The sequence below is a fragment of the Lampris incognitus genome, chromosome 14, assembly GCF_029633865.1.
Source record: "Lampris incognitus isolate fLamInc1 chromosome 14, fLamInc1.hap2, whole genome shotgun sequence".
Taxonomy (NCBI): Eukaryota; Metazoa; Chordata; class Actinopteri; order Lampriformes; family Lampridae; genus Lampris; species Lampris incognitus.
Window position 1 is genome coordinate 16,375,890 of NC_079224.1, and position 22,030 is coordinate 16,397,919.

At 43.9% G+C, this 22,030-nt stretch overlaps 1 protein-coding gene across 1 annotated transcript in view; it reads left to right on the plus strand.

The window, feature by feature from the left end:
* Window positions 1-21,276, plus strand: part of LOC130123610 (pituitary adenylate cyclase-activating polypeptide type I receptor-like) — a 24,101-nt gene extending 2,825 nt beyond the window's left edge. Inside the window, exons 2-13 of the mRNA XM_056292832.1 lie at window positions 7,279-7,389; window positions 7,600-7,700; window positions 7,795-7,892; window positions 8,274-8,406; window positions 10,746-10,899; window positions 12,868-12,928; window positions 13,448-13,517; window positions 13,721-13,812; window positions 15,363-15,446; window positions 18,544-18,673; window positions 19,170-19,211; window positions 20,905-21,276. Of these exons, the coding sequence (XP_056148807.1) occupies window positions 7,279-7,389; window positions 7,600-7,700; window positions 7,795-7,892; window positions 8,274-8,406; window positions 10,746-10,899; window positions 12,868-12,928; window positions 13,448-13,517; window positions 13,721-13,812; window positions 15,363-15,446; window positions 18,544-18,673; window positions 19,170-19,211; window positions 20,905-21,060 (1,232 nt within the window). The 3' untranslated portion in view covers window positions 21,061-21,276. The remainder of the gene's footprint in view (window positions 1-7,278; window positions 7,390-7,599; window positions 7,701-7,794; window positions 7,893-8,273; window positions 8,407-10,745; window positions 10,900-12,867; window positions 12,929-13,447; window positions 13,518-13,720; window positions 13,813-15,362; window positions 15,447-18,543; window positions 18,674-19,169; window positions 19,212-20,904) is intronic.
* The last annotated feature ends 754 nt before the right edge of the window (window positions 21,277-22,030 follow it).

A 22,030-nucleotide genomic window follows, 5' to 3' on the forward strand; every position in this document is an offset into this window, starting at 1 on the left:
CATCTCCACAGCAAAGCCCTCCAGATCCTCCTGGGGGGATCCCAAGATGTTCCCAGGCCAGATTGGACATGTGGTCCCACCAGTGAGTTGTGAGTTGTGAGTCTACCCCGGGGTCTCCTCCCAGTTGGCCGTGCCCAGTAAACCTCCAAAGGAAGGTGCCCAGGTGGCATTATAATCAGATGACCGAACCATCTCAACTGGCTCCTTTCGATGTGAAGGAGCAGTGGCTGTACTCCAAGCTCCCCCCGGATGTCCGAGCTCCTCACCCTATCTCTAAGGCTGAGCCCAGACACCCTATGGAGGAAACTCATTTCAGCCGCTTGTATCCGCGATCTCACACTTTCGGTCACTACCCAAAGCTCATGACCATAGGTGAGGATTGAAACAAAGATTGACTGGTAAAGTGAGAGCTTTGCCTCCCGGCTCAGCTCCCTCTTCACCACAACGGTCCGGTACAACGTCTGCATTACTGTTGATGCTGCACCAATCCACCTGTCAATCTCCCGCTCCATCCTACTCTCACTCATGAACAAGACCCCAAGATAATTGAACTCCTTCACTAGAGGCAACAACTCATCCCCAACCTGGAGAGAGCAATCCACCATTTTCTGTGCTGAATCTCATCCCGTCCATTTCACACAGCTGCAAACCACCCCAGTGCAGGCTGGAGGTCGCGTTCTGATTATCCAACAAACCACATCATCTGCGAAGAGCAGAAATGCAATTCTGAGGTTCCCAAAACAGACACACTCCTCACTTTGGCTGCGCCTTGAGATCCTGTCCATGAATATCACAAAGAGAAGGGGACAAGGAGACAAGGGACAACCTTGGCAGAATCCAACACCCACCGGAGACGTGTTTGACTTTGTGCTGAGAATTCGGACACAGCTCTCACTTAAGTTATACAAGGACCTCCTTGTATATGTATATACACACACACACACACACACACACACAAGGAGGTCCTATATATATATATATATACAAGGAAGTCCTTGTATATATTTTTTCCTGTATCCATGTTGATATTCCGCTCCTCATTAGTTGAGCACTTACAACAACATTGACGGTTTCAGAAAAAAACGCTATACACACACACACACACACACACACACGTATACGTATAGTATATATATTCCAGTTAGTCAAGTAAATTTTCTATGAGACAGTACAAGCCTGTTTCATGCTACAAGCAATCATCACTAGATTATTTCGCTCCTTATTTGTTGAGCACTATCCCTACCATTGAGTGTTTCTTTTAACAAAGCTAAATATATATATATATATATATATATATATATGTGTGTGTGTGTGTGTGTGTGTGTGTGTGTGTGTGTGTGTGTGTGTGTTCTTAGTTTGGATATATGTGTTCTTGTAGTTTTTTGGATATGGGTTTTTTTAGTGTTGCACTGGTGTGAGCGGGGAGAAATTATATTTCATTTAATTTCCTGTAAGTACATGAAGTGAAATGATAAATAGTGTCCCTGATTCCTGTTCCTTATTCCTGAACTTGAATATAAAGTGAATATTGAATGTCCTGGCATAGTGAAGGTAGCACCACGTTCAAGTCTCTATTTGACTCATATATGACCATCACCATAACCACTCAGCATGGTTGAATTATGTACACGTGTCGTAATCTGAAGTTGCTCAGATATGTCGGGGTAACGAATGGCCTGTAATTTAAAGCGTTACCATGTATGTGTTGTTGCACTGGTTAGTTGGTCCTTTTGTAATTGGAAAAGGGAAGCGGTTTGTTTGATAGATGGAAGCACTGGGCTGGTTTGGTCTGCTGCAGAGATGCACGTGTCCTTGTCAGAGAATAAAGAGACGGTCACACCGATGTACAGCTCTTTGGAAGTGAATGCTGCCTTTCAGTTTTGTTTTTTTCCCCCCCATCACATCCAGACTTCGAACCACATCTCTGTTCCGTTTCCTCTTTACTCAGTGTGGTAAAAGGTTAAAAAAAAAGAAAAGAAAGTATAATCAAAGACATCATTGAAAAAAAAATGTAATCTAAATATTGAAACATTATATAATTACAGATGTAGTATAAATGATGACTGTAGCTAATTGTTAACACGGGGATCCAGTCACACTCATACAACAGTTAATATGACAGGATTTATAATTAATATGAAGTATTAATGCTATGTGAGTTCTCTCCAATCATTCCAAGATATACACCAGATATCAGGATCAGGATCAGAATCAAAATCAGAATCAGGATTGAATCAGAATCAGGATCGAAACCAGAATCAGAATCAGAATCAGGTTCATTGGCCATGTAGGTTTGCACACACATGACATTTGACTCCAGTTTGTGGCTCTCAGTATATTTAACATAGAATAACAACACTACAACACAACAATCTTCAGTTAAGTACACAAGGATTGACTCTATACATGAGAACAATCAGTATTTTTCATAATGTCATGCTACTCTATAGTCTCTATCGAAGTCACTTGATGATAATTATGTAATATTTGGGGCCAGGAAATGGAGCATAATATGCAAATGGGCTGCAGTTACCTATCCAAGTGTAAGCTGATAAAAGGGCGAGTCACACGCAGAACCTGAAGGTCAAACTGTGAAGACACACACACAGCAAGGGGTTAAAAGGGATGGCATCTATCTTTGTCAGAGCCTTTGGAACAGTTATTCTCTATTAAAATGTAAAGCACAAGACCTTTACGTCCTGCGTGACTTTTTTTTTTAATGATTTTATTCTATTATCGGCTCACACTGGCCTTGACTGCCCCTTCAGCTGATCCTCATCTTCTCCGTCCCTGTAAACGGTTCCTGTGTTCCTGCTGACTGAGGATCACCGTAGGAGAAATAAAAACGCCCGCTCTGCAAAAAAATGTGACCGGCGAGTAGAGAGGGAGGAGGAGAGACAGATTAGAGAAGAGGAATAGGGCAGAGCGATGGAAACACTGAATGTATGAAAAGAGGAAAAACTGATTTTCTCCCTTAAAAGAGAAAGTGAAAGGATTTTGGCAACAGTTCGGAAATATTTGGACATGAGTCATGTGACCTGCTCATTTACACATATCAAAGTAAAATTTGTAACACAGCATCCGGCCTTACGCTGCAGGTATTTCCATCATATGCAGAAGGGGGATTTTCGGGGATTTACACAGATCCACTTCTACAGAGACACTTTATCGTTTCTCTCTCTGGAATATGGACATTTATATCAGTCTGCAGCTCAGCCAAACACTGAACACTTTAAGCTCTCTACTAAATAACCCAGAGCCAACCAAAATGTCTTCCATTAAATATTTGATTTAACCTGTGAAAACAAGGGTTACCCGTGGTTTTGGTCCAACTATAAATATTTCACTCACACCTCGACCACTATTTGAACAGTGTGTCATTTCCTGGGTGTAAAATAGCGTCTGTGCTGACGGTTGAAGGCATTGTGGGTGGTCAAAACACAGCGAATGGACCCAATCCATAGCAGAGTTTACCCTCCTCTACCAAGTCATCTGCCTTGGAAACTCGTTTAATTTAGAAGTTTAGAAGTTGGGCGGCATGGTGGCGCAGTGGTTAGCGCTGTCGCCTCACAGTAAGATCCTGGGTTCGAACCCCAGGGTTGTCCAACCTTGGGGGGGGGGTCATCCCAGGTTGTCCTCTGTGTGGAGTTTACATGTTCTCCCAGGTGCTCCGGTTTCCCCCCACCATCAAAAAGACATGCATGTTAGGGTTAATACTCCTTCCTGTCTGTGCCCCTGAGCAATGCAAATGAAAGAAGAACTGGAGTCGGTCCCTGGGTGCTGCAGCTGCCCACTGCTCCTAGCTACACAGCTAGGATGGGTTAAATGCAGAGGAAGAATTTCCCCTCGGGTATCAATACAGCAGTAAAAAAAGTTCCTTTTCTTGCTTGTCTCTCAAAGCCAACACCAACTCTTACAGGATCAGTATTGACTAGAAGAACATGTTCCCGATGGTTTTGATTCTGCTCCAGATGTTTCCAGGAGGCCAGGAGGCCATGGTTTCAGTTTTGGTTCAGTTGTTTTTCTTAACTCCGAAAGATAAAGGGATTTCATTCACATTTAGTATTCTTGATTTAGTAAGATTAGACAGCTGGGAAGAAACAAATTGAGAAAGAGGACAGAATAGGACGCGGTCGTGTTGTAATGAAACCCACATGTGGTTACAGAGACATCACCAACTCACTATGTCAAATATTTCATAAACAATGCCAGTCTCTTTCTGGGGGTGCTGCCATGTTGTAAAGGGTCAGTTCGACATTTCTGGTCAGTATTCAGCTGTGGCTGCTTTCTGATATGAACGTTTCACAGTAAGTCCACTATCTGCAGCTTATCCAATTTCATTAAAAAGGACTTTCTATATTTGCAGTGTGTGTGTGTGTGCGTGTGTGTGTGTGTGTGTTGGCAACTTTTGACGGAAATGAATGTACTCTTCTGATGGTATCAGGCACGTCTGAGATCTGTGTCCACGCGCACACATATTTGTGTTTCAACGTATTGCACAGGCATGTCCCCCTGTCATATTCGGAGGTGTTCTGTGTATTAGCCTGCCTGTCTGCACACGCTGCACATTCAGTATATTTCAAGATGTTTGTGCAATGACAAGCAATGCGGACACAGGGCTTTATTAATCCAGCTACCCCTGTGCCTCTGCGTGGCTCATGCGGCTCCTATTTGCCCTTTCGAAGGTAATTGGCTTCATGGCCGGCTCGCCAGACAGCACCAAAACAGATTAGAGATGACATCGACTGAAGGAGGGTCTCCAATCACACATGCAGCACACGAGCACACTGCCCATGAACCCCCTGTAATGTGTGTGTGTGTGTGTGTGTGTGTGTGTGTGTGTGTGTGTGTGTGTGTGTGTGTGTGTGTGTGTGTGTGTGTGTGTGTGTATTTTTTGTATGTGCAATCACCTATAATGCACAAGTATGCACTCTCTTAAACACACACACACACACACTCACACACACACACAAATGCATGCGCACAACATCATCGGCTAACTGACTGCTACCTGCCTCTGCAGCAGTACCATAAAACTGCACAATAAAACCTAGACAGACAGAGGGAGGAGGGGGGAATGACACTGGAGATTAAGGGAGAGATGGGGGGACAATGAAAAAAAAGAAAAAACCCAAGACAATGCAAACTGGAAGTCGGGGTAGGGATGAAAATAAAGGTTCAGAGATTGGCGATGGTCAGGCAGATATATAGAGGAGGACATAAACCACAGCAGACCACTGAATCAGACATCAGGTGCAGAGTAAGTAGAGCTTATTCTCTGTTTTATTATTTTAATCTTCTTGCAGTAGCAAAGGGCAGATAGCAGGACAGCTCAGATAGTGTCGGCTGCAGTAAACAACTCGGTCCGAATCCCAGCTCGGTCCTGTCAAACGTAGTCTAAAATTGACTCTGACTTTGTCTATCTATGTGGCACAAAGGCAGACTACTACAAACTGGAAAAAAAGTATTTGCAGCTATTATTTCAGCCACTTCTGAAAGCAATCTGCCCACCGGGTCATCAGCCCTCCCAGCCAACTCTGTGCCGTCATCACTAAAGCCCTTCGACTAAAATCTTGCTTCGGAGCCTCACTCCAGTGCTTTCCTGTGTGCCCTACAGGCACAATTGGCCGTGTCTGCAGGTGGGAAGCTGCATGTGGGTATGTGTCCTGGTTGTTGCACTAGCGACTCCTCTGGTCGGTCGGGGTGCCTGTTTGGGAGGGAGGGGGACTTGGGGGGATAGCAGGATCCTCCCACGTGCTACGTCCCCCTGGCGAAACTCCTTACTGTCAGGTGAAAAGAAGCGGCTGGCGACTCCACATGTCTCGGAGGAGTCATGTGGTAGTCTGCAGCCCTCCCCGGATCGGCAGAGGGGGTGGAGCAGCAACCGGGGTGGCTTGGAAGAGTGGGGGTAATTGGCCGGGTATACCTGGGGAGAAAAAGGGTGGGGGGGAATATATGAAAACAATGTAAGTTTACACACCAATTCACTAACACTGCATTACCATTTCACCTAACACTTATCACCACATTAAACCATTTAAGGAATTGTCATTTTGCTTCGCCTGGGGATGAACCGAGAACAGCGATAAATTGATGTGATGTGTCACAAGGAGGATAAACAGTGGTTGTTCAGAAAAAAAAATCATTGACAACATGCTCAATAATAGACTCTTCTGTGGCCACAGAGGAGTCTTGCAAAGACTAGCTATTGATCACTGCTAACCACAAACAGTACTTCGGAGAGTAGCCGCTGTGCTTAACAAAAGCCATTACTTGGGGCCAATTATGTGGCACAAGATGGCTTCTGGAAGGATGAACCGACGGCCAAGAGGAAGCGCTGTGAGCGCAGCGGCATGTTTCAGTGTCTCAGCTGAGGGGGACAGCTGGATGAATTTAATAATTTTTGAAATTTGCATTTTTGAAATGAAACTGTCTATCCTCAGTTCACCCAATAGTTCCTGCAAAATACACAATGGTGTTTGCACCCCTGCTGTGGTTCATTCCAACAAGACCCACAACTTCATATTTTGCAAGGAAAAAAAAAAACAACAGTAACCCAAAGTCACTCGTCACTATTCGCAATACATGAGTGACTGTCTTCTGAAACAGTTATCCTGTTATTTTTGATATTTGATATTTTCGAATTTACTACTTATGATAAGTAGTAAATTGGAAAATATCAAATGGCAAGTTTAACCTAAATAGTACTGTTGTCAGAGTAAGTTTAGATTATTTAATTAAAAAAAACACTAAAGTTTTTAATAACTGAAAAAAAGGCTATATCACTGTATGAAATTCACTTCATCACAGAAAGGTGAATCAGTTCATCACAACGTTCAGACGTTCCAGATGAACTGACTCACCTTTTTGTGATTTCCTTACCTGGATTATTGAGCATGCGTAAAGATGAAATTTAATTCATTTTAGCTCAGATCAGTTCAGTTCGGTTCAATTCAATTCAGTTCAGTTCAACCCAATTCATTTCAATTCAATTTAGTTCAATTCAGTTCAGTTCAATTCCGTTCAGTTCAGTTCAACTCAATTCATTTCAGTTCGATTCAGTTCAGTTGAATTCGATTCAGTCCAAATCAATTTTCATTCAACTCCCTCCAAATCATCCAAACTGGGTTATGTTCAGCTCAACTCAGCTGAGCTCATTACAGCATGGCACAACTTCATTCGGCCCAGTTTAGGAGCACTAAAGGAGTCACTGCAGTTTAACATGTTTCCATACAGCGGCCATGTGCTCTCCAGTAACTGGTTTCCTCTTCCTCTCAGGGTGTCCGTGGATGTGGGATAACCTGACGTGCTGGCAGGCCGCCGGCATCGGCGAAGTCGTCGTGGTCAATTGTCCCGAACTCTTCCATGACTTCATGGGCCCCGAGGACGGTGAGCACCGCCAGATATTCGGCGTTCCTGTTTACTTTCACTTCTGATTATTTCAAATCATTAACACAAATTTGTTCTAGTCGTCTACAGTCGACAGCAATTCCACCCCAGTTTATCTCGGCTGAGTTCATTTTTGCTCTGTCAAATTCAATTCGGTTCATCTGACGCTGGCGAAGGACGATAAATCACAGCTGTTTCTGTTGCTTTCAGAGATGGGCAGAGTCAGTCGCAACTGTACCGAGGAGGGCTGGTCGGAGCCCTTCCCTCACTACGTGGATGTCTGCCTCTTTGACGACAACACCACCAAACCCGTAGGGCCTCGTTTTCCCATTTGGCATTTTTCAGTGACCTTCAATTGCTTCTCATACCGCGTGTGATGAAGGCCTCTCTCTTTTCCAACTTCAGGACATGTACTACGCGTCGGTCAAGGCCCTGTACACGGTGGGCTACAGCACCTCTCTGGTTTCTCTCACCACCGCCATGGTCATTCTGTGTAGGTTCAGGTGAGCGCCGCCCAACCGAGGCCCTGAAGCCAGCTTTCCCAGACCTGAAATTGTAGGGTCCCACTGTGTGTTTCACTGATTTCAGTTCATTTGTTGTCTACATTCACATGACGCAAGTGACAATACAGTGAACTGGAGTGATCGGTTTGGCATTACGTAAGATATCATCATGAAGAAATACCGTTTGAAAACTTTTGTAACAAGTAAAATCGCTTTTTCTAAATTTTAATAACTCACTGGCATTCAATTTGATCTGAAAAAAAGGAATATAAGAATGTTTACAAAATTGATCAGCTTGTAAAGATTGATTTTTTTCTTCTTTTTTGCTTGCGGCGCAGTAATGTGTATTGACTTCCCCTTCCTTGTGCCCCCTTTCTCCAGGAAGCTCCACTGCACCAGGAACTTCATCCACATGAACCTGTTTGTGTCCTTCATCCTGAGAGCCATCTCGGTCTTCATCAAGGATGGAGTGCTCTACGCGGAGGAGGACAGTGACCACTGCTTTGTGCACACAGTTAGTAGCAGAAATGGCTTTTTTATATGAACAGCATCCTATGTGTTGCAACTGGTTTCAGACAGTACATTAATTCAAAAGCCTAACCATCCGAAATGTGATCCAGGAACACATACATGCACCAGGACGCTGAGCCTGCTTATTGCATACGTGGTCTAGACGTACCCACTGATGAGTCAAAACATTATGACCACTCACAGGTGAACCGAATAACGAGCATCTCCGAACAAGGACACATGTCAAGGTCTGGGTAGATTAGATGGTAAGCGAACAATCAGTTCTCGTAGTCATGTTGGATGCAGGAGAGGTGGGCAGGCGTAAAGACCTGAGCAATTTTGACAAGGGCCAAATCTTTATGGCCAGATGATTGGGTCAAAGCAGCTCTGAAACAGCAAGGCTTGTGGGGTGCTCCCGGTCAGCAGCGGTGAGTACCTACCGACAGTGGTCTGAGGAAGGACAAACCACGAACCGGGGACAGGGTGTTGGGCACCTAAGGCTCATCGATGGGTGAGGGCAACGAAGGCTATCCCGTCTGGTCCAAAACCGACAGACAGTCTACTGTGGCACCAGTCATAGAACATTTTAATGATGGTTATGGGAGGAATCTGAAAATGCATCACAACACACAGTGCATCGCACCTTGCTGCATATGGGGCTGCATAGCCACAGACCAGTCAAAGTGCCCATGATGACCCCGGTTCACCATCGAAGGACCTATAATGGGCACGCAAGCATCAGAACTGGATCTTGGAGCAGTGGAAGAAGGTCACCTGGTCCGATGAGTCCCATTTTCTTTCAGATCACATGGATGGCCGTGTACATGTAGACTATTTGTCTTAGGGAATAGATGTCACCTGTATGCACTATGTGAAGATGACAGGCCGGTGGAGGGAGTGTGATGTACTGGGCAATGTTCTGCTGGGAAACCTTGGGCCCGGCCATTCAAGTGGACAGCAATTTGGCCTACAGACCAGGTACACCCCCTTCATGGCACTGCCACACTACACACATTGTTCGGGAATGGTTCGAGGAACATGATGAAGTGTTTAAGGTGTTCCAAAGGAGTTGAATCAAGTGCAGCTGGACTTGGTATATATCCGTGAAGACATTTCGCCTCTCATCCAAGATGCATCCTCAGTTCGTGCCTTTCTGACTAGACCAAGCTAGTCTGCTAGTCTGACAGACACGTTTAAGGTGTTGCACTGGCCGCCAAATTCTCCAGATCTCAATCCGATTGAGCATCTGTGGGATGCGCCGCAGAGACGAGTCCAATCCACGGCGGCTCCACCTCGCAACTTACAGGTCTGGAAGGATCTGCTGCTAATGTCTTGGTGCCAGATACAACAGGACACCTTAATGGGTCTTGTGGAGTCCATTCATTGGTGGGTCGGCGCTGTTTTGGCGGCACACGTAGGACCAACAGCGTATTAGGCAGGTGGTCATAATGATTTGGCTCATCTGTGTATACTGAGAGACTGAGACGGGTCGACCCTCCTCTCCTCCGCTCCAAACCACTTGATATACCCCTTAAAAGGAGCTTCAATCAAATGTAGATTTAACGAAAGCCAAATAAGCATTTAGATGACTAATGCTGTGTAATTACAAATGCAAAACAAGCTTCTGAGGCCTTGTCCGACAGCAGTTCACTCCTCGTTGTCGGTGAGCGTTCATGATAAATAAACCTAATTAGCTACGGTGATGGCTCTGCCGAGGCCAGTGGAAATCTTCTATTAGTGGAGCATTAGCATATCAATAGTTACTCTGCCCCCTTTTTTAGACCCTCCGACCTCCCTCCGGTTGCCATGGCAATCACGGGTCATCTTAATGGCCTCGGTGTACCGGGGATCGGACATGTTGCATAATTGGCCGACCCCGTTGAGAATACGGACTCCCCTTTAACAAGATGTCATTAGATTATCTTCCCCGCATGTCGCTGTTGGCGATACAACTTTTTAATCCAGATCTTGGTGTAATATTTGTTTCACATGTGCTTTTTTTTAAAAGGCTGGATCTGTTATTGCAGCAGGCTACCCATCCCCAACACACTCCACCGCTATCTCCGGTTACACAGTGATTTTTTTATTGGAAGCATGGCTGTCCCCCCCCCCCCCCCGCTTTTGACCGCAGGACTCGCCTTTAAAATCCAGAATTTACAAGTAACGGCTCTGTATCGTTTGCGCACACTGGAGTACAATGCACGTGTTCTTATTTTGTGCAGATGGAGCAAATTCCTAAGTAGGAAAAGAATAGAGAACAACATTTTCCAGACTTATCGGAGTCATTACATAACCAAAACGGCGATGAGTTTATGGAACTAATGGCGTGTGGTCCGTACCCAGGTGGCATGTAAAACAGTGATGGTGTTCTTCCACTACTGTGTCATGTCCAACTACTTCTGGCTGTTCATCGAGGGCCTGTATCTCTTCACCCTGCTGGTGGAGACCTTCTTCCCCGAGAGACGCTACTTTTACTGGTACACAATTGTCGGCTGGGGTAGGTAAACCATGGTAATTTATCATCACCAGGGGTGAAAAATAAGATTTTACAACTTCTTCAGTCGTACTTAATCAGTTTTTAGCCTAAACGTCCCTCTACAGTTTCTACTTCTACTTGCATATCTAAGTCCTACTTGCCCATTTGTATTTCCAAACGGGTAAGGAGAGTAAACCAGATCTTGTGTTTTCATTTGAACATGCGTTCTGCTCTGCTACCTCTCACTGTTGACAGACTCATCACGTTAATTAAAGGGACCATTTCGGGCGTCAGGGTGGCGTGGCGGTCTATTCCGTTGCCTACCGACATGGGGATCGCCGGTTCGAATCCCCGTGTTACCTCCGGCTTGGTCGGGCGTCCCTACAGACACAATTGGCCGTGTCTGCGGGTGGAAAGCCGGATGTGGGTATGTGTCCTGCTCACTGCACTAGCGCCTCCTCTGGTCGGTCGGGGCACCTGTTCAGGGGGGATGGGGAACTGGGGGAAATAGCGTGATCCTCCCACACATGATTGGATTATGGACAGGGCATGCCGGGCGAGTGCCCTGGGGGCCCCGGACCACGAGGGGCTCCAAAAGGTCAAGGGTATTGTGTTCGCATATAGTAAGGATCCCCAATCATACCCTACAAGGGACGTTTGTTTCAACCCTGCGTCGCGATTCAGGGCCCAAACTACTCTATATTGATGCGGGGGCCACAAGCTACAGCCGCTACTGATGCAGGGCCCCAAGCTACAAAGTCTGTATTGATGCGAGGGCCCCAAGGTACAGTCTCTACTGATGCAGGTTCCCAAGCTACAAAGTCTGTATTGATGCCGGGGCCCCAAGGTACAGTCTCTACTGATGCAGGGCCCCAAGCTACAAAGTCTGTATTGATGCCGGGGCCCCAAGGTACAGTCTCTACTGATGCAGGGCCCCAAGCTACAAAGTCTGTATTGATGCCAGGGCCCCAAGGTACAGTCTCTACTGATGCAGGGCCCCAAGCTACAAAGTCTGTATTGATGCCAGGGCCCCAAGGTACAGTCTCTACTGATGCAGGGCCCCAAGCTACAAAGTCTCTATTGTGTGGGGGCCCCAAGCTACAGATTCTACTGATGCGGGGTCCAAGCTACAAAGTCTCTATTGATGCGGGGGCCCTAAGCTACAAAGTCTCTATTGATGCTGTGAGCTGCCATTCTCGTCTCTGTTTGTTTTGTGATTCAAAATTGTGTTGTACTTTGTAGTCGCCATCCGAATCCCATGCAGATTGGCATAGCGTCGACTACTGTGTTGGGTATTTGCATTAGTTTTACATTTAACGATATTTAGTATTGTTTGCGTAGCCTATTTGACGGTGGGGGGAGGGGGCAATGGATGTGCATGCCCCGGGGCCCCCTGGTGGGTTAATCCAGTCATTCTCCCTGGTGAAACTCCTCACTGTCAGGTGAAAAGAAGCGGCTGGTGACTCCATGTGTATCGGAGGAGGCATGTGGTAGTCTGCAGCCTTCCCTGGCTCAGCAGAGGGGGTGGTGCAGCAACTGGGACAGCTCGGAAGAGTGGTGTAATGAGCCGGATACAAATGGGGAGAAAAAGGGGGAAGAAATCCAATAAATAAATAAAAAACAAATAAAGAGACCATTTCAAAATAAGTACTGGGTTAATTTAATGGAGAGGTAAGGAGGTTTCTTGAAATCTGAACAACTCTCAGTTCGAACCTGCTTATGAAGTACAGTGCACTTACTTATTCTTGCTTGAGTAGAATATAAAGGGAGTTTTTTCACCTCTGGTTATGATCTCAGAGATAGCAATTACATTGTGCAATAGTTATCGTATCATGGACATAATAATGTTTCAATGTATGAATTAGCTACAGTGTTTTTGGCAACCAAGAGGCTATTATGCTGGTGTTTATTCTATATTTACATAATTGACGTGTGGACTTCTTGGCCATTTATTGTTGTGTGTTTTAATAATAGCTACTGTTTTTTCAGGCACTCCCACTATTTGTGTGACTGTCTGGGCAGCTCTGAGGCTCCATTTTGATGACACAGGGTAAATCCAAATGTCCTTTCCATGATGTAAATTTAAACCCCAGAAGGCAAAAAAAAGACATTTCGTTGATTATCTGTATCTGTTGATTATCATTGTGTAGAAGCAGAATAATCTAGGGAAAACATACAGTGTGTAATATATGGTAAGCAAAAAGAAATATTCTTTGTGGTGCAGGGAATCAAACCTTAAAAGTTAAAAGAAAAATCCAGTGTGCAAAAATAAGTGTCCATGCATGCACATCACCCGTACTTCTTTGCAGAATTTAGCCATCAAAATGAGTTGTGTAGGCTTGGTAAAAGATGTTGGAAGTTATTTGCATGTGCAGGGAGTGGAAATGACTCTTAATTTTGTGAGACCCTCGATGGATCTGTTTACTTGACGGTTATGTTTCCTATGGGGGATAGAAAGGAACCTGTTGATTCACAGCATGAAATAAAGTATGGTTTGCGGTGTGGACCCGCAGTAGCGTAGCTTGGATATGATGATAAACAAAATACCTCCTCTCCCCCTCTCCTCCAGCTGCTGGGATACGAATGAGAACACCGCCCTCTGGTGGGTGATCAAGGGACCGGTGGTGGCCTCCATAATGGTACAGCAGACACCATGACTCATTCGTTCTGTGTCTCAGCAATCTATCGCCTCTGTAATCTGTTCATGATTACATGCGCTTTGCCAGCCCTCCCCTGACTAGCTTGTGATCGATAACGGGCCCAGCAGATCGCTTATCGACGTGTTTCCCTGCACGCCGACACTTCAAAATGTCCATTATTTGTGTTGTTTTCCTGCTTGCAGATCAATTTCGTGCTATTCATCGGGATTATCATTATCCTGGTCCAGAAGCTGCAGTCTCCCGATATTGGAGGAAACGAATCCAGTATTTACCTGTAAGTTAATGGTTCATTCGAAGCATAATCACCTTCACTGAAGCCGAGGTTCCTCTCTGTGACAATCTTTAACACTCAGTTCATCTGGACATAACGTTTATTGGGAGAAACGTTTCATCAGTCTCAGCTGACTGCAGGTATCACCACCCTAATAAACAATACAGTGACACAACGACCGAAACCAACGATGGGTTTCATAAGCAAATTGCCGTCACCCTTAACTAGCGTTTCAGTGGCCATGTGTACTATTCACAGAGGATTGGGGAATAGTTGCAATCACAGCATTGTAAGATGGTGACAGATGTACTCTTAGCCCCCCCCCCCCCTCGGTTCAGGGATGGAGTCCGGCTGGAGTGAAAACCTGCATACTCACGGCCCTCCATGGTACACAGTTAGCCACCTCCGACACAGATGGATACCTGCAGCCAGCTGAGACTGAAGACGTCACTTAGATGAGCGATGAAACGTTTCCTCCCAATAGACGTGTCCGGATGAACCGATTCAACTTTCTGAGATTTCTACACGTGGATTATTTGAGCATGCATCAAGACATTTTAACACGCTTAAAAACTCTGGAAATAGAAGTATAATAGTCACCGTGCCTTGATGCATGCTCATTAATCCGGGTAAGAAAATCAAAGAAGGTTGAGTCAGTTCACCTGGATACAATGTTTACTGACGGATTCCGTCAGTAAACATTGTATCCAGGTGAACTGATTCAACCTTCGTTGAATGGCCACGATGGTTTTATCTGGTACGCGGCAACACGTTTAAAACCCGCTTCATCTTCATAGATATTGTACCTTGTACTTGTTTGTTCATTGTCATGCGACAGGTACTTTCAACCAAGCAAGCTGTCCGCTCAAAAGACCAAACAGCAAGACCATGAACAACTGGTGGCTACACCGATAGCTGCTAAGATAGCTGCAAGTTTTTCTCTTATTTTTCTGCTTTGTTTCATTTTTTTCGTACATATATACACGCATCTTTGCATTCCATATCCCATATTATGCAATGTACTGCATGTTTGCAGCAGCTTATGTTTAACGCCTAGTTTGAAGAAAACTTCTCGTACAGTAGCCGACACACAACCATCTGTACAAGCCATGAGAGCAGCAATAACTTGTTGTTTTTTTTTGCCTCGTCTGTGGGAACTTCAGCGATGACGCAAGCTCGGCGTTCCTATAGCACTGATGTCACGACAGGCTTTCTTGTGTTCATTCTGCCGTCCGTACAAAGCGCAGGGTGTCTTCTCTCGTTCCATACTCGTTTACCAAATACGCTTGCTGTGCACGCAACGCAGTGAGCTCCGGTCTCTCTGAGATTTGCATCTATCTAGTTTTCCACAAACTCCAGACTTTTTCTGCACCGCTAAGAGTGGCGTCCTCTGAGACTTGCCAGAGAGTGCCGTTCTCATCTGTTGCATACACCTGTGCGTGCGAGCGAGTATGACCAAACGTTTGCGCGTGCGACCGTGTGTGTGTGTGTGTGTCTTTGTCCCTAAAGATGGTGTCTTTGTTGTACTGTTGTGTTGTCTTTGTGCTGTGTAGCAGCTGTGCTCAGAAATGCTTCAGTGAGCCCACACAGGCTGTTCAGCATTCGTGCAGGATGTCAGAGTTATCCACCATCACGCTGTAAGTGTGTGTGTTTGTGTGTGTGTGTGTGTGTGTGTGTGTGTGTGTGTGTGTGTGTGTGTGTGTGTGTGAGAGAGAGAGAGAGAGAGAGAGAGAGAGAGAGAGAGTGAGAGAGAGAGAGAGAGAGAGAGAGAGAGGCTGTGTATGTGTAGTATTTGAGTGTTTTTGTATGCACATGCATGTTTGTGTGTACACTTGTTTCCACGTGTGTTTACCCGCATGTGTACAGTATGCATTAACTCCAGGGCCACTTAAAACTTCTCGAGTCTACAACCTGCACATATTCTCCATCCTCTAGGCCCCCCAATCTGAAAAACATTATCCGGGACCCTTCTTTCGACCAAAGTATAGAATTAGATTTTAATTCAGTCTCTACCATACTGTAAATGTCAGTGGGCAGTTAGAAGTAGAAAGGTTGCATCTGATATCAAATTAACAATATTTTACATGTGTTACTTCACGTCTTCTTATGGAGGAACCCTGGTGGTCCCCGGACTGTACTTCTGGAGCCTATTGTTTTACAGCGGGCGTCTACCACGACTTTATTTTATCATCTTCAGTGTGAATGAGACACTGTCTTTCCCCACGGCATGACACAATCTGGAAAGATAAACACACAAATGCAACTCTATGTGACCTCCAGGATAAACCAGAGCACCTCAGTGGTTCTGTCTTCAAGGCCTGTCTACCTACCAGGTGTCAGGACTCGTCATATTTTCAACTTTAGAAGTTAAAGGGATATGTCTGCTTCAGGTGTTTTTCGTGTCCTACTTTCATAGTCAGGCCAACTAGTAGATACCTGTTTGTATGTCTGTGTGTGCAGTTTGAAGGGACATCGAATGATGAGCTTTGCCAAGCTTGGCTCTATCGCTTGACGTCTACCAGGATCTTTAGCAGCTCCTCTCAAAAGAAGGGAAATGAACCTTCAAGCTTCACCAAAAGATGGACGGCAGGTTTTCCAAAAGTAAATGTTGAAATTTACGTGTTTATGAAGTTGCCAATTTTTTTCTTTTATTTAAAAAAAGAAACGAGATTACATCAAACTCCCCAAACACTTCCTCATCCTGGCTAGACTCGCGTTGTGTTTTATTTAGCTTCCAAGTCTTGCTGAGAGCAAATGCAATCTCATTTTCAGGATTTTGCATGTACTTGTGAAAACATGGTTAAGAAAATTTGTGTTTCTCGTCTTCTGAGAGGAGCTGCTAATGATCCCTTAGACATCCAGCAATGGAGCTAAGCTAGGCTAAACTGTGTCTATGTTCCCTCAGCCCTATCTCACTGAATTAACCTAAACCTAACCTAACCTACCTTAACCCAACTCTAGTTTAACCTAGCCTTAACCCAACACTTACCTTAACCTAACCTTAACCCAACACTAGTTTAACCTAGCCCTAACCCAACACTTACCTTACCTTAACCTAACCTTAACCCAACACTAGTTTAACCTAACCTTAACCCAACACTTACCTTAACCTAACCTTAACCCAACACTACCTTAACCTAGCCTTAATCCAACACTTACCTTAACCTAACCTTAACCCAATGCTACTTTAACCTAACCTTAACCCAACACTTACCATAACCTAACCTTAACCCAACACTACCTTAACCTAGCCTTAACCCAATGCTTACCTTAACCCAATGCTACTTTAACCTAACCTTAACCCAACACTACCTTAACCTAACCTTAACCCAATGCTTCTTTAACTTAACCATAACCCAACGCTTACCTTAATCCAACCTTAACCCAACACTTACCTTAACCTAGCCTTAACCCAACACTACCTTAACCTAGCCTTAATCCAACACTTACCTTAACCTAACCTTAACCCAATGCTACTTTAACCTAACCTTAACCCAACACTTACCTTAACCTAACCTTAACCCAACACTAGTTTAACCTAGCCCTAACCCAACACTTACCTTACCTTAACCTAACCTTAACCCAACACTAGTTTAACCTAACCTTAACCCAACACTTACCTTAACCTAACCTTAACCCAAAACTACCTTAACCTAGCCTTAATCCAACACTTACCTTAACCTAACCTTAACCCAATGCTACTTTAACCTAACCTTAACCCAACACTTACCATAACCTAACCTTAACCCAACACTACCTTAACCTAGCCTTAACCCAATGCTTACCTTAACCTAACCTTAACCCAATGCTACTTTAACCTAACCTTACCCAACACTACCTTAACCTAACCTTAACCCAATGTTTCTTTAACTTAACCATAACCCAACGCTTACCTTAATCCAACCTTAACCCAAGACTTACCTTAACCTAGCCTTAATCCAACACTTACCTTAACCTAACCTTAACCCAATGCTACTTTAACCTAACCTTAACCCAACACTTACCTTACCCTAACCTTAACCCAACACTACCTTAACCTAGTCTTAAGCCAATGCTTACCTTAACCTAACCTTAACCCAATGCTACTTTAACCCAACACTTACCTTAACCTAACCATAACCCAGCACTACCTTAACCTAGCCTTAACCCAAATCTTACCTTAACCTAACCTTAATCCAACACTTACCTTAACCTAACCTTAACCCAACACTTACCTTAACCTAACCCATGGCTAACCCACAGGGCTGAGGGAACATAAAGCTAACCTCAAACTGACCATCAGATATAAAAAAGGTATCCATGAGCTTGTCTGACTGTGTAAGTAGGACACATAGTGAAAACCCCGCAAGCAGAACTAAACTGTTGAAACAATTTTCTAAAGGAAAAAGCACAAAAGACTCGCACCTAACTTGAACCTTGAGCGACAGGCAAATTTACAACTTGCTGAGATGAAGACATAGCAATTTTTGACTTGTCACTTAGCCAAACATGAAAACCTTTTTTTTTAAATGGCCAAGTAACAACAATCAGTGAGAAATTTCACAATACCCTCACGCCAATAGCTTGATGCTGTCATCTCATGTCACTACACAGTGATGTTCACATAGAATGAGTATGATTTGTGTATATTTATTTAGTCCATACATGGACTAAATAGCGAGGTCCTTACAAACAGTGTAGTGTTGCCCAAGACAATGCTTGAGATTTGACTACATGTGATTGTGTGCTGTGTAGGCGTCTGGCACGCTCGACCCTCCTGCTCATTCCTCTGTTTGGTATTCACTACACCGTGTTCGCCTTCTCGCCCGAGGATGTCAGCAAGAGAGAGAGGCTGGTGTTTGAGCTGGGGCTTGGATCCTTCCAGGTACGATTTAGCAGCTTCCATCTTAAAACAGTCAGTAGGCAGGATAATGTAGGCGTCGTTTGCAGTGAATGGGATGGAGATGTGAACAGGCCCTGCTGTACATGAGTGACACGTATTGTGAATCCCAGATCAGGCCACTTTGACCCACAGAGAGAAAGTGAGTTTGCTTTCTGACCAAACAAAAAGGATTCAGAAGCTTCTGTTGTTTTGCAAGCAGGAAACAAATCCTAGTTCCAGTCTCTTTACGGTTTGTACCTGTTTGTAATGCTTTCTTTTATGTTCAGTGTCCCCTGAATGATTTATTACGGACTTACAAGCAGAAACCGCCTGTTCAGTCATACCGATGCCGACTTTTATTCCGTGTTGGCCACAGCATTGTGCCTTTTAGCAATAAAGATGACTTTTTTTTCGAGATGAGAACAGCTGTTTTTTCCTCCACCAGGTGTTCCTCAGTAAATTTCTCTCTAATTTTTTTAACCTTCATTCCTCTCTGCAGGGGTTTGTAGTTGCTGTCCTGTACTGTTTCCTCAATGGAGAGGTACGCTTCCTACATATAGTTATTCCCTTTGCATTTCATCCACAACAACTCAATTCAACATTATATATATATATAATTTTCCAAACCACTTATCCTGCTGTCAGGGTCGCAGGGATACTGGAGCCTATCCCAGCAGTTATTATATAAAATAATAATTACATATTATAATTATATATTATTATTATTGATAATAAAATATATTTTGATAATATATAATTATAATATATATATATATATATACACTACCGTTCAAAAGTTTGGGATCACCCAAACAATTTTGTGTTTTCCATGAAAAGTCACACTTATTCACCACCATATGTTGTGAAATGAATAGAAAATAGAGTCAAGACATTGACAAGGTTAGAAATAATGATTTGTATTTGAAATAAGATTTTTTTTACATCAAACTTTGCTTTCGTCAAAGAATCCTCCATTTGCAGCAATTACAGCATTGCAGACCTTTGGCATTCTAGCTGTTAATTTGTTGAGGTAATCTGGAGAAATTGCACCCCACGCTTCCAGAAGCAGCTCCCACAAGTTGGATTGGTTGGATGGGCACTTCTTTGAGCAGATTGAGTTTCTGGAGCATCACATTTGTGGGGTCAATTAAACGCTCAAAATGGCCAGAAAAAGAGAACTTTCATCTGAAACTCGACAGTCTATTCTTGTTCTTAGAAATGAAGGCTATTCCATGCGAGAAATTGCTAAGAAATTGAAGATTTCCTACACCGGTGTGTACTACTCCCTTCAGAGGACAGCACAAACAGGCTCTAACCAGAGTAGAAAAAGAAGTGGGAGGCCGCGTTGCACAACTGAGCAAGAAGATAAGTACATTAGAGTCTCTAGTTTGAGAAACAGACGCCTCACAGGTCCCCAACTGGCATCTTCATTAAATAGTACCTGTTAGAGCCTGTTTGTGCTGTCCTCTGAAAGGAGTAGTACACACCGGTGTAGGAAATCTTCAATTTCTTAGCAATTTCTCGCATGGAATAGCCTTCATTTCTAAGAACAAGAATAGACTGTCGAGTTTCAGATGAAAGTTCTCTTTTTCTGGCCATTTTGAGCGTTTAATTGACCCCACAAATGTGATGCTCCAGAAACTCAATCTGCTCAAAGAAGTGCCCATCCAACCAATCCAACTTGTGGGAGCTGCTTCTGGAAGCGTGGGGTGCAATTTCTCCAGATTACCTCAACAAATTAACAGCTAGAATGCCAAAGGTCTGCAATGCTGTAATTGCTGCAAATGGAGGATTCTTTGACGAAAGCAAAGTTTGATGTAAAAAAAATCTTATTTCAAATACAAATCATTATTTCTAACCTTGTCAATGTCTTGACTCTATTTTCTATTCATTTCACAACATATGGTGGTGAATAAGTGTGACTTTTCATGGAAAACACAAAATTGTTTGGGTGATCCCAAACTTTTGAACGGTAGTGTATATACATACATATATATATATATATATATAAAAGATCAACAACTTCAATATTGATGTGGACCAATGGCTGAAATTCTTGTAATGCTTCTTGTAATTTACAAAGCACCCTCCTTATCTAACTTTAGAATGGACTACTACATTCCTGCTGTAGTGTTAGCAGATATATTTATTGATACTAGCACAGGAGTGATGTGTACTGTACCTTTCTGTGGAGCTGGTACAGCCTAAAGTACATTAAAAATGACCTTGTGAAGTTTCTCCCTGAAGGTGCAGTCAGAGATCAAGAGGAAATGGCGCAGCTGGACGGTGAACCGGTACTTTGCTGTGGACCTGAAGCAACAGAGGCACCCTTCGCTGGCCAGCAGCGGAGTGAACGGGGGAACCCAACTATCCATCCTCAGCAAGAGTAGTTCCCAGATACGCATGTCCAGCCCGCAGGCGGAGAACGCCAACCTCAGCCTCCCCACCTGAGCATCTCATTGGTCAGATTCTACTTCAAGGTGCCGCCCAATGTCCATCTAGACCAATCAGAGCAGACCAAAGGCCCACTGTCTTATATTTTCTTGTTTGGCCGTCGGCAAATTTTGAAAAATTCATTGAAGAGGGTTGATGCATGAGAGCAGCATAGATGGTCCTCTTTTTTCTGATTTTGTTGGCTGTGTGACTCATCAAAATTATCCATGCACTGTGTGTGTGTGTGTGTGTGTGTGTGTGTGTGTGTGTGTGTGTGTGTGTGTGTGTGTGTGTGTGTGTGTGTGTGTGTGTGTGTCCATTGAGTTTCATTACGATTAAGCCTACCGCTAAGCTGTCCGAGAGAACTTAATGTCTGCACTGTCTCTCCAAAGAGAATGTGAAGAAGATACAACAAACCTCTATCACAACAATTTTATTTTATGTTATTCCAGTGCCATCCATTCAATTGTGATCAATGTTGATGCAGTATCAGCAAGAACATAGCAGTATTTTTCATGATTTGACGGTATTGAACATTTGAAAGGGAAAAAAAATAGCAGTGGAGTCTAAGTGGAATGAGAAGCGTTTCATATGTGGATGTTGTGTCCGTCTTTTGGTGTGAAGAAAAAGTGTGTTTCTAAGTTTCTAAGTGCCATACAGGTTTGTCTGACTGGATCTGACGTGATAATAGTTTAAAGTTAAATAGCGAGCAGACCCTCGCCTTGCTTGTACAAACGCTAACTGTTTCAATGTTCCATCTAAAACTCGATATATTTTCTACAATCAGCCACAAGTACGGAGTATGTCAACATGTATATGAAACGAGAACAGCTCATGGATCTTTACCTTGTAAATAGCTGGGTTTAGTGTCTCCGTTTTCTTTCTCCGTTTCTTTCTTTGTTTTACAAAGTGATATTGTAATGACCT